This window comes from Amblyraja radiata, chromosome 13, assembly GCF_010909765.2.
Source record: "Amblyraja radiata isolate CabotCenter1 chromosome 13, sAmbRad1.1.pri, whole genome shotgun sequence".
In the NCBI taxonomy this organism is placed as follows: Eukaryota; Metazoa; Chordata; class Chondrichthyes; order Rajiformes; family Rajidae; genus Amblyraja; species Amblyraja radiata.
In genome coordinates, this window is record NC_045968.1 from 30,878,653 (window position 1) to 30,890,374 (window position 11,722).

An 11,722-nucleotide genomic window follows, 5' to 3' on the forward strand; every position below is an offset into this window, starting at 1 on the left:
TTCAGGAGTCTGATAGCAATGTGGAAGAAGCTGTTCTTAAGTCTGGAACCAAGCTTTCAAGCTACTGTATCTTTCAGTAAAGTCCATCTGACAATACAGCTGTTCCACAGTGGTGCCCCATGTGAAAGTTCTGTGCTCCCTCTGTATCTTCCCAATAATAATGTAATACTCCCGATAGTCCCTATTGTAATGCAGATCCAATATTGGGTTGCACTGCAATATTGTTTGATTGGAGCTTGGTGCTGATTTGGCAAGCAATTGACTGTGTACAATCTCTTGTCTCTTTCTAGGTGTAATCATGAGAATGGACTTTACAGGCCTGTCCTTATCCCTCGTTCTTTCAGCACTTATGCTGCTTGACAGAAGGAGCAACACAGAAGCGGGTTTCGTGAGATCTCTGGAGAGCTGCAAAATGGTAGGTGTAATTCCTGTCATTGAATTCCATCTTTGTCATGGAGGTTTCATATCTGGTATCTTTAGATCAATCCTGAATTGCTGCACCATGGGCATCCCTGAGTTGATTGCCAGGCAGTAAGTTAGATATATGACTAATATACGGCCCTGTCCCAACATACTTGAGTGAGCTATACGATGGATATTAATATCTTTGGGGCCCAAGAGGAGAGAAAAACAGTCATTGATTAGCTCAAATTGCAGTCTAATGGAGACACAAGGAAGTGCAGATGCTGGAATCGTGGGCAAAACACAATGTGCCAGAGATACTCTGTGGGTCAAGCAGCATCTGTGGAGGGAATGGACAGACGATGCTTCAGGTCGGGAGCCTTCTTCAAACTCAAGAAGACATCTTCAGTCAGAAGAAGAGTCCCGACCCAATATGTTGTCTGTCCATTCCCTCCAGAGATGCTGCCTGACCCTCTAAGTGTTTTGCTAAGATTACATTGCACTGGCCACTCCTGTAGAGAATGTATCGTGTGAAATTAATTTGGGCTTGTGCTGAGTCAGGTTGCAATGCCTTCTGCAGTTGAACAGCAGACAGGTGTGTGCAACAGTGGCTGTAACAGCAAGCGTTCTCCATTCCCATAGCTTTCTTAACATAACAAAAGGGATTGTTCAAATACAAGTGCCTGTAAATGTTAATGCATCCATTTCCCCAGTGCTTTTGGAAATGAAAAAAACGTTTGTTAATGCAGAAATATGCAGTTGGGAAGATTAACTTTCTCCATACCAAGTCAGGTTAGTCGACTATTAGCACTTCAGGGGAGGAATAAATAAATGAAAGCCAAAAAAATCCTGCAGTAATATCTGAAATAAAGCAAAAAATGCTGTAAACACACATAGCAGGTCAAACAGAGGGAGAAACAATTAGTGTTTCTGGTCCTAATGAAAGATCGCTGGCCTGAAACATTAACTTTACCTCTCCTCATATGCTTGCTGCCTGTTTAGCTGTTTCTAGTATTTTCTGTTGTTACTTCAGATTTCCAGCATCAGCATTCTCACTTTTTGATAATTTTACCTTTCTCCTACATTTTCTGCTCTTACTGAAGTTAAAAGAGCACCTTGCAGGGGAAGTGACTGAACATTGAACTATATATAAAATGTGTGAAACCGGTGCTCGAGAGAGGTACTTGGAATCTGCCAGCTTTTGTTTAGAGTTGTGAAATGCTCAGAGCAGTGTGCTGTGCCTGCCGTTTGATCGCCTACATTTGCTCTTAATGACTGCTGCATTAAAACCCACAGAACATCCTGTTTTGACACACCCTATCATCCCTGTGGTTTTCTTTAAAATAAACCCAAACTACAGCCCCAGTGCTGTGAACATTAGAGTGAAACAGTGGTCATTGTTTGCTCTTGCTTGCAGAAGTGGGCCTTCTCCTCCTTCCATCCTTGTGGATGCTTCACATCCATTATTGTGCAATTTTTAATTCTGCCTCAGGAAAGCAATTTACAGTAATCAGAACTTCTAGAATGGGATTGTCATTAAAAAAAAAAACCTCTTCGGGTTCAGATTTGCATATCTGAAGCCTGAATGTACTTTTGCTTTCCCTGCACCCGGGTAAATATCATAAATGAGCTCCAGGGGAACCTGTAGAAGTGTATACAATTATGACACTCAAAATATAGTTGGACATATACTGTATATGGATAGGAAGAATTTAGAAGGATATGGGCTACATGCAGGCAAATGGGACTATCCAAAGACGCCAACTTGGTTGGCATGGAGGCAAAGGCTTGCTCCTGGGCAGTATAGTTCGATGACTCTAAATGTACTAAGTCTTTGTTATACAGCATGTGCAAGTACTGTATTAGTACAGACTTCCTGCAGACAACAAAAATATGTGGATGCCATACAGGACCCTTCATTTGTACCCAATATAGCTCTCAAATGAAAACAAACATCCCCTATAATGTTTGAAATAAACTGGGATATGCTTGAATAAAATCATTAAAATATTAAAATATTTAAATAACTAATGGCTAGCAAAGTAAATCTTTTGAATGTATTGAACCTTATAATCAGTCATCAGTTTTGAGATCACTTTGTCCGTAATGTTACTCCCTGTTGGGAATGCATACTGTAGGGAGCTACAGACATGTGTGGTCTGGCGGCTGATCATTGCATTTATACAGATAATGATTATTGCTTCAACGTGTATGTAGATTCATTTGTTGGAACTGATTCATGATGGGGTCTGGGGTTCATCCTGTGAAGACGGATCTGTAGACAGTGGAGTTGCAGAGAATAAGGACTGAGTGTATAGCACCCCAGGATTATTTATCAAGATGCCTTACTTCGCAAGGTTATCAATATTTGATAATCTGCATGCACGGCGATCGTTTCGCTGAATGCCTCCGCTAAGTTTGCATAAACCAACCTGATCTCCCGATTGCTAAACACTTTACTCCCCCTCCCCTTCCCACACTGACCTTTATGTCCTGGGCCTCCTCCATTGTCGGAGTGAGGCCCGGTGCAAATTAGACGAATAACACCTCATATTTTGCTTGGGCAGCTTGCACCCTAGCGGTATGAATATTGACATCTCTAATTTTAAGTAACCCTTGCTTTCCGCTCTCTCTCCGTCCCTTCCCCTTCACAGTTCTCCAACCAGTCTGACTGTCCCCATGATTACATTGTATCTCTGTTTGTTTTGTTGCCACCTTCTCGTAACAAACTAAAATGGTCTGTTCTACATTTTCCTTGATCTGCATCTCTTTTGATCTCTTACACTTTCTTATCTCTGGAACTCCGTCTCCCCTGACGCTCAGTCTGAGGAAGGGTCTCGATCCGAAACATCACACATTCCTTCTATCCAGAGATGCTGGCTGTCCCGCTGAGTTACTCCAGCATTTTGTGTCTTATCAATGTTACCCATTCCTTGGATTAATTTTGTGCTAATGGGACACACCCCTCAAATTAACCAGGTCCCACTGTGGGAACGTTGGATCCAGCTGCCTGGGCAATTCTCCCCCATTGCCATCAGAAGCAAAGAGAAAGGGCATTTTGCTTTGCATAGAGTGGAGGAGGCTGAGCAGGGATCTAACTGAGGTATACAAAGTAAAAGCAGCATAGACAAGGTGGATGGTAGGAAATATTTTCCTCTAACAGAGGTTCAAAAGCTGGAGGACAAAGGGTTAGGATGTAAAGCTAGAGGTTTTGAGTGATCTGAGGAAAGAAGTCTTTCTCCCAGAGGGTGATTGAAATCTGGAATCGACTGCCTAAGTTAATGGAAGAGGCAGGTACCTCCACATAAGCACTAGAATTGCAAAGGCATAAAATAGATCAAGGGCTGATAAATGGGATTAGCTAGATGGATACAATGATCAGCAGGCATATGCTGGGCTGAAGGGCCTGTGTCAGTGCTGCATAATTCTCTGAGTCTGATAATGATCATACAAGCTGTAGATTGCAAGAACGTTTCAAGGTCAGTTTATTGTCACATGTACCAATTAAGGTACAGTGAAACTTGAGTTACCACACAGCCATACTAAGTGAAAAGCAACAAGCCACATAACCACATAAAAGTTAACATAAATATCCACCACAGTGGATTCCACATTCCTCACTGTGATGGAAGGCAATAAAGTTCAATCTTCTTCCTTTTTGTTCTCCTGTGGTCGGGGCAGTCAAACCATCTGGTCTGGGCGATCAAAGCCCCCGCAGCCAATGATCAAAGCCCCCGTCGGGGTGATTGAAACTCCTGTGTCGGGGCGGTTGAAACTCTCTCCGCGGCATGGAGCTCCCGAGTCAGCCTCTTCTTACCAGAGACCGCGGGCTTCACGATGTTAAAGTCCACAGGTCCCACGGTTGGGGCTTCATTCCCCGACAAAGGGATCGCAAGCTCCGCAATGTTAAAGTCCCACAGACTGCCGCAGCTTGAAACGCCCATTGGTCTCCAGAAAAGGCTGCCAACTCCACGTTGTGGCGACGGAGATACGATACGGAAAATAATCGCATCTCCGTCGAGGCAAGAGATTGAAAAAAGTTTCCCCCAACCCCCACATAAAACAAATCAAGGAACACGAAAACATACTTTTTAACACACACAAAAAATAACAAAAAGAAGAAAGGACAGACAGACTATTGGCGAGGCGGCCACTGCTGGTGGCGCCACCTGGTGTTACAAATATTACAAGGTCAACGTGGGGCTTAGGATCTGGGATGAAGATAAATGCTTTTTGAACCAAATGAGTCATTATGATATAAAAAGTGCTGCTGAAAGTGTAATTTTTATAAATTCGGTGGTAACCTTAAAAGGAGAAGTGGGTAAAGATTGGGGAAGGGAATACGCCATTTCATTTTAATCGTAGCATATCAAGAGGGGGCCTGACTGACAAATTCACAAATCTTTGAAGATAGCACAAGATGGTTAATGGGCAACAATCCTTGGCTTTGTACATGGGTTTTGCATAGAAAAACGTGATAATTATAAATCAACTGCAGCATTATGTACTGTTCCTGATATGCCTCCAGTGACAATTTCAGGGTCCAGGAGAGAGTACAAGTTTACCATGGATGAGAGAGTTCAATTGTGTTGCTGAGGTGGAGATGCACGGTCTGCACTCTTTAAGGCAGGGCAAGTTAAGGTGACATGGCAATGTAGTTATTTGAAAAGATATGGAGGAAATGTTCCCCCTGGTAAGTCAGTCAGGATCTGGAGATGAAAGACAGGATCTAGTGCTGCTGAATGAGATCAGCCAGACGGGTACTTGATGGTCAGCATGGATTGTTATCAAACTCGCCGATAAGGGAGGAACCATTATAGTCTGTCTGGCTGGCTACTGTGAGTGATCAGCCACCAGAGTTTCCCTGCTTCTTACCTTTCACCCCACCAGCCTCTGCATCCAACACATCATTCTCTGACATTTCCACCACCTTCAAATGATCCCACCACCAGCCGCATCTCTCCTCCCCAGATACTTCCCTCTCCAACCACAGGGACCCCAAAAGGCCTTCCAGGTGAGACAAACGTTCACGTACACCTCCGCTAACCTTATCCACCACAGTTGGTGTTCCTGATGTGGCCTCCTTTCCAATAACATCGACAAGACCAAGCGTAGACTAGGGGACTGTTTCACTGAACACTTGTTCCTGATCCACTGAGGCCTGCTGGATCTCCAAACTGCTAATCATTTTAACTTCTCTTCCCATTCCCATACTAACATTTCAGTAATCCCATACTGACCTCTTCAGGCCACATGCAAACTGAAGGAACAACACCTAATATTTCACTTGGGTAGCATACAGCCTAATAGTATGAACATTGAATTCTTCAATTGCAGGCCTGGAATATGGGATTAATTGTTTAGAGCCCCTTGGGTATGATGGAGAGAGTGGTTCTCTCTACATTGCATCATGGGAGGTTTCTGTGGTAACTGAATGTTGACGCCATTTGTGTTGTAGATTGGAACAATGGCATTCTGTCAAGGAGAGAAGTTGGATCATGTGCCAGCAAACCTGCCCGTCAGAACAGAAGAGCTCCTTCTTAATGAAAATGTCATCAGAGCAATCAACAACGGATCATTTTCTATGTACAAAAGTCTGCACACGCTGAACCTGAGTGGGAATCAGATTGAGGTTATTGAGTCTGGTGCCTTTGGATACAACGGGAATCTGGAAGATTTAAATCTAAAGAACAACCGTATTGATTTAACTTATTCAGAAACTCATTTGGCACTAAGAACTCTCTCAGCTCTAACGAGGTTGGATTTATCTGAGAATAGACTAAATGAAGACATGACAAGTTATATAGTGCAAAACCTGACCACGATGGAATATCTATCCCTGGCCAGAAATTTCATAATGAGATTGGAACCTAGCACTCTTGAAGGTCTTGTCCATCTTCAAGAACTGAACTTAGAGTACAATCACATCTACGAAATTGAAAGTGGGACGTTTGAAGGTTTGGGAAGATTGACCAGGTTGAACCTCGCTCACAACCACATTCCATGTATTGTAGATTTCAGTTTGTACCAGGTAAAAACATTAAACATCAGTCACAATGCTGTTGAGCTGTTTTTAGCCAGAGAAATTGAGATTGAATTTCAGTTGGAAACTCTGGACCTGTCCCATAATAAACTGCTGTTTTTCCCACTCTTACCCAAATGCAACAAACTCAAGTCACTGTTGCTTGCAGACAATGAGATGAGCTTTTACAGTGATCTGATGAATGACTCATCCACTGAAGTCCAATTCATCCAAATCGTTGGGAATGTGACCAACATCACCACTGTGAATCTTTGGGACGAGGTAATTTCTGTAAGCTTGCCAGAGTTGGAAGTTCTGGATATGAGCAGGAATTCATTTCGGTATCTTCCTCAAGGATTCCTACGGGGAATGACGGCATTATCTACTCTGCAGCTCAACCAGAACTGCTTGCAAACATTCTCTCTAATGGAGGACGAGCCTCTTCTCTTCCTTCAGCTGCTGGATCTCAGCCAAAACAGATTAGCAAATCTAAATGTCAGTGTTAACAGGATGGAGAAACTGAATCACTTTAACATCAGCTTCAATGAATTACAGTCAGTGCCTTCTGATCTCTTCACTAAGATGCCACAGGTGGCAACGGTGGATCTCAGTCACAACAATGTGTCTATTTGTGCCTACCCTTTCAAACACGAGAAAAGGACTTTAAACGGAGGTTGTGTTGGGCTGGCAAACATGAAGTCATTGAAACACCTGTATCTTGCCAGTTGTGGACTGGAGACTGTACCAGCCAATGCATTTGTTGGCACACCATTAACACATTTAGATCTATCATCCAACACTGGCATCAGATTGGAGACAAGTACTTTTCAAGATGTGTCTGAATCACTGCAGTTCCTATTTCTCAGCAACAATGGATTAACATCTAAGCAGTTAGGCATTGGCCTACGAGTGGCTTTCAGACACCTAAGCAGCTTGGACTTATCCGAAAATGTCTTAACAAGTCTTCATCCTGTATTGAAAACCCTTCCCCTGAAATGGTTGGATTTGCGTAAGAACCAATTGTCGACTCTTCAGCAAGATGTACTGCGGAGTCTTCTACACAATCTAGAGGGCATACTCCTGAGCGGTAATGCCTTTGACTGTTGCCAGCTGAGCTGGTGGACCTCTTTGACCAATGCCAAGTCACTAATTATTCTTGATATATCCAAGGTCACTTGCAACAGCACTGTCAGCCTAGTTGACCTACACAGAATTTCCCACTTTACCAAAATTCACTGCAGATTTGATAACACTGTTTTAAAATATTTGTTGCTGTTGCTGCCAACTCTTGTGTTCATTATAACTGTAAGTGTGATGGTTTTCCTCTCTTTAAATTCCAAGTTGTTGCCTAAATATGTGAAAGCCAGATGCAAAATGGGAACTGAGTATTAGCCGGAATCCTCTTGGGTCACGTCAGCACTTGTCCCAGTTCTCGAAACGCATTGGTGACTGGCGCGGCACCTACCTCAAAGGGGCAACGTTTACAGTGCTGAGCTGATGAACAGAATGAGTCTCTCCAAAGGCACTAATAATAAAGACAGCCAGCTGCTCTGTATCAGCATGGCGGGCAAGTTGTATCAGCATAGCGGGCATGCTGGACAGCTATTGCTGTGATTACTGCATTCACTACTGACCGAAACTGGATGTATCTATGAACATGCACAAAAGCTTTGCATAATATTTATAATAATTATTAAGATATATATTCTACTGTACAGAATACGTAAACATGAAAAGTAGGCATTATGGACAATGAGTATTTTTGTAAATTAAAAGTGAAACGTAAAAACAAAAGATGCTTTGAACTTTGAGTGGTATTTTGGCATGGAGGGTCATACAGTGCTCAAACAAGCCGTGTCTATGCTGATCTTTATAACCATCTATACTGATCTCATTTATCCATATTTGTTCCATAGCCTTAAATGCCTTGATGGTTCGAATGCCTATCTAGTTGCTTTATAAATAGCATGAACGTATCTCCCCCAACCACCTCTTTGGCAGCGGGTTCAGATTCCAACCACTGTTTTAAAAAGATCGTCGTCAGATCCCCTCAAACTTCCTACGTTTCACTTTAAAGCTATGCCCTCTAACCGTGGACGCTCCCATTGCCCAGGCAGTGTTTCCTATAAATACTGGTCGGTGAAACACTTCTTCAGTCTGACCATTATTGGTCTGACTTGTTCTGCATTAACTGAAAAGGTTAATAAATTATGATAATGGAACTTGCATCTATATCCACCATTCCTGCCGGACATCTGCTAAAGTTCTATCGTATCATATCGTATTCTCCATTTGTAGCTTTTTTAATATATTGCACTGTTAGGTGATGCATCTGAGTGTGAATGAGCCATCAAGCTATGCTCTAAGCTCCTGGACTTTCAAGAGAGGTTAAGTAGGTTGGGTTGCTTTCATTGGAAGCCATGATCATATTAAATAATGTGCAGACTAGAAGTGCCTGATGCCTACTCTTGCTCCTATTTTCTTGAGGTCTAGTGTACGTTGAAGAAGCATTTACAGATGCATTTAAGTGGAAGATATGTAGAAATTCCTTCTCATAGAGGTTGGTGAATTTCTGAAATTCCTTACACCCACCTGGATGATTCGGGGAAGTGGAGTGAGGTAAATGTTTGTAAGATTGGGGATTAATAACTCCGGGAAACTGGCACAGAGGAGGAGGCAAGCCCTGGGGTAGAACGGTCATGATCATATTGAATGGCAGGGTGGGCTTGAGGGACCAAGCGGCTTACTCCTGCTTCTATTTCTTTGTGTCCTGTTGCTGTGTTCTGCTTTGGACTGACACATCCTTCCCATTGTGAAAAAGGATCCATCGAAAGAGGACCTATTTCCCCATTAGTTTGATGCACACTCAAAATGCTGAGAAAGAAAGGCGGGTATAGAATCCCCTCTCACGTTGTCTTCATAGGATGTGAGTTGAGGTTTGGTTTAGTTTAGTTTAGAGATATCGCAAGGAAACAGGCTCTTTGGCCCAACGAGTCCATGGTGGTCCCTATACACTAACGCTATTGTACACACTAGGGACGAATTACAATATTGACCAAATTTTGGAATGTGGGAGAAAACTGGTCCGCCTAGGGAAAAACTACGCAGTCACGGGGAGAACGTACAAATTCCGTACAGAGCACCCGTAGTCAGGATAGAACCCGTGTCTGGCGCTGTAAGGCAGCAACTCTACCGCTACGCCACCATGCAGGTTTATGATGTACTCGGAATTTTCAGAGCTCATTGATGGATTGGTTGTTGCAGAATGTTAGGACACTGTCTTTGGGGGGAAGTAACGAGGGAAATTTGATTGATTGGCCAATTGAATATTTAATTTTGGGTACTTGCCTGTCAATAAAGAGATTATAAAGGACTAGCTTGGGCTGGAGCAGGTTCGTTAAAGAAGCACAAAGTACGATAATTCCATTGCCCTGTCAGAGGTGAAGAGAATAAATGGGAAAGGAAACAAGTTCATCTCTGCAGGGGATACTCTTCTAAATCCATGGTTCATCATTTGAAGGATCCCTTTTTAAATGCATAAGAATTCACAAATTCCATTTAATTTTTTTGCTGAAGATTCCAGCATCTGCAGTCTCTTGTGTCTCCTCGTTTCCATGAAAACCGCTTGTGCCCAGTGACTCCACAGGTGTAAGTACTCCAGCCCCAATTGGGGTCAGTATCTGAGAGTGTAAAGTTGAACAACTGTGAGTCATTACTATTTTCTTGCTGTCCCTCCACTGTCTGACCTACCACAGTTCTGGGTGCCTGAAATATGTACAGGGGCAAGACTGTGTAGGTTGAGGCCTTGAAGATACATTCATAAAGCACAGGAACTGTCTGCACAGACTATCAGCTACTCATTTATGCTAATGCTATGTTAATCTCATTTTTCATTCTTTCCACATTCCCATTACATTTCTCCATATTCTACCACTTATCAACTCATCAGGAGCAATTTACCAGTGACCGATTAACCCGTAATCCACAAATCTTTGGAATATGGGAGGAAATGGGAGAACCTGAGAGAAATCCAAGCGATCACAGGGAGAATGTGTAAAGTCTATACAGACAACACTGGAGATCAGAATTGAACCGGGGTCTCTGGCATAGTGAGGCTCAACTAGCTATGCCATTATCCCACCCTGCAAGAGTTGCTTAATGGTGCCACCTGCAGCTTGTAAGTCAAAAGAGGGTGTGGAATCAGAAGGAAATAGGATGAAAGGGTTGGGAATTTGGAAGCCAACATCTTTGATGGATTTAGTACACTTGATGATCACCAATGACATCCCAATAGCAAGCAGCATTATCTGTCATAAGGGATATGTAGGCTCGTGTGCCTTCCACTGCTTTTGAGAGAAAGAGAAGCATGTCAGGGAGTCGGTCTGTCTGTGCCTCTCGTGGAATGTGTTAAAGCTGTGAGGTTTAGTTGTCAGTCTTCTGGCAATGATTGTGTGAGGGCATGCCATAATTCATAAATGTTTGGCAATGAAATTAAAAAATCTGCTGATGCTGGAAAACTGAAATAAAAGTAGAAAATGCTGGAAACACTTAGCAGTCCAGGCAGGAAGGGGAGGGAAGAGAAACTTAATATTTCAGATCCTGTTTTTCATTCCACGTATGCTGCTTGACCTGTTGTGGATGTTAGGCAATCCCAGCAAAAACGCATTTAATGTCCATTTCCTCTTCAGCTGAGTCAACAAGAATGGGCAAATTGTAGGAGTGGTTAACAACAGAGTGGGTTGCTTCAGAAAGCATGAAATTAACTGAAGGAGACTGCTGTTGATTATTGAAGTGTGGTGCATTGAAGAATTTCAGTTTAGTGGTTTGATCGGCCAGATTGAATTTTTATAAATGTATTCAATAACTTTGGTCACTTGGGCTTGGTCAATGAAACTTTGCCATAGCTGCATCCAAATCTCCAGGGTTTGCCTCAACTCCACACTGCTGCCACCCTCAGGAAGCCCCCTCATACTTTCGATCACCTGCTGCCTTATCCTTCGGGGTCTGGTCCCTCCTGCACCATCCCATTCTTAATTGTTGCTCAGTCAGAATCCATTCCTGGAACACTCACCATCACCCGCTCGAGCCACAAGGCTCCTCCTCTAACAGGCGCAACTTCGTTTTAAGATGTATATGCCCATTCTAACCGGAGATGAGGTAATTCCTCTGCTGATGTGGTCAGCCAGTGAGCTGGTGTGGTTAGTACCAGCTGAGTTATGAGGCCATGGTGATGAATGGTCAGCATGAAGTTGGAATGTCACCTACAACCGGGCACAAGCTAAGTGTGCATCAACGTCC

General features: G+C 43.0%; 1 protein-coding gene across 1 annotated transcript; it reads left to right on the top strand.

Moving 5' to 3' along the window:
* Positions 1 to 292: 292 nt before the first annotated feature.
* nrros (negative regulator of reactive oxygen species) lies at positions 293 to 8,199 on the top strand. Its single transcript, XM_033031645.1, has 2 exons — positions 293 to 415; positions 5,861 to 8,199. The coding sequence occupies exons 1-2, from the start codon at positions 299 to 301 to the stop codon at positions 7,814 to 7,816; spliced, it is 2,073 nt and encodes a 690-aa protein (XP_032887536.1). The 5' UTR covers positions 293 to 298; the 3' UTR covers positions 7,817 to 8,199.
* Positions 8,200 to 11,722: the final 3,523 nt, after the last annotated feature.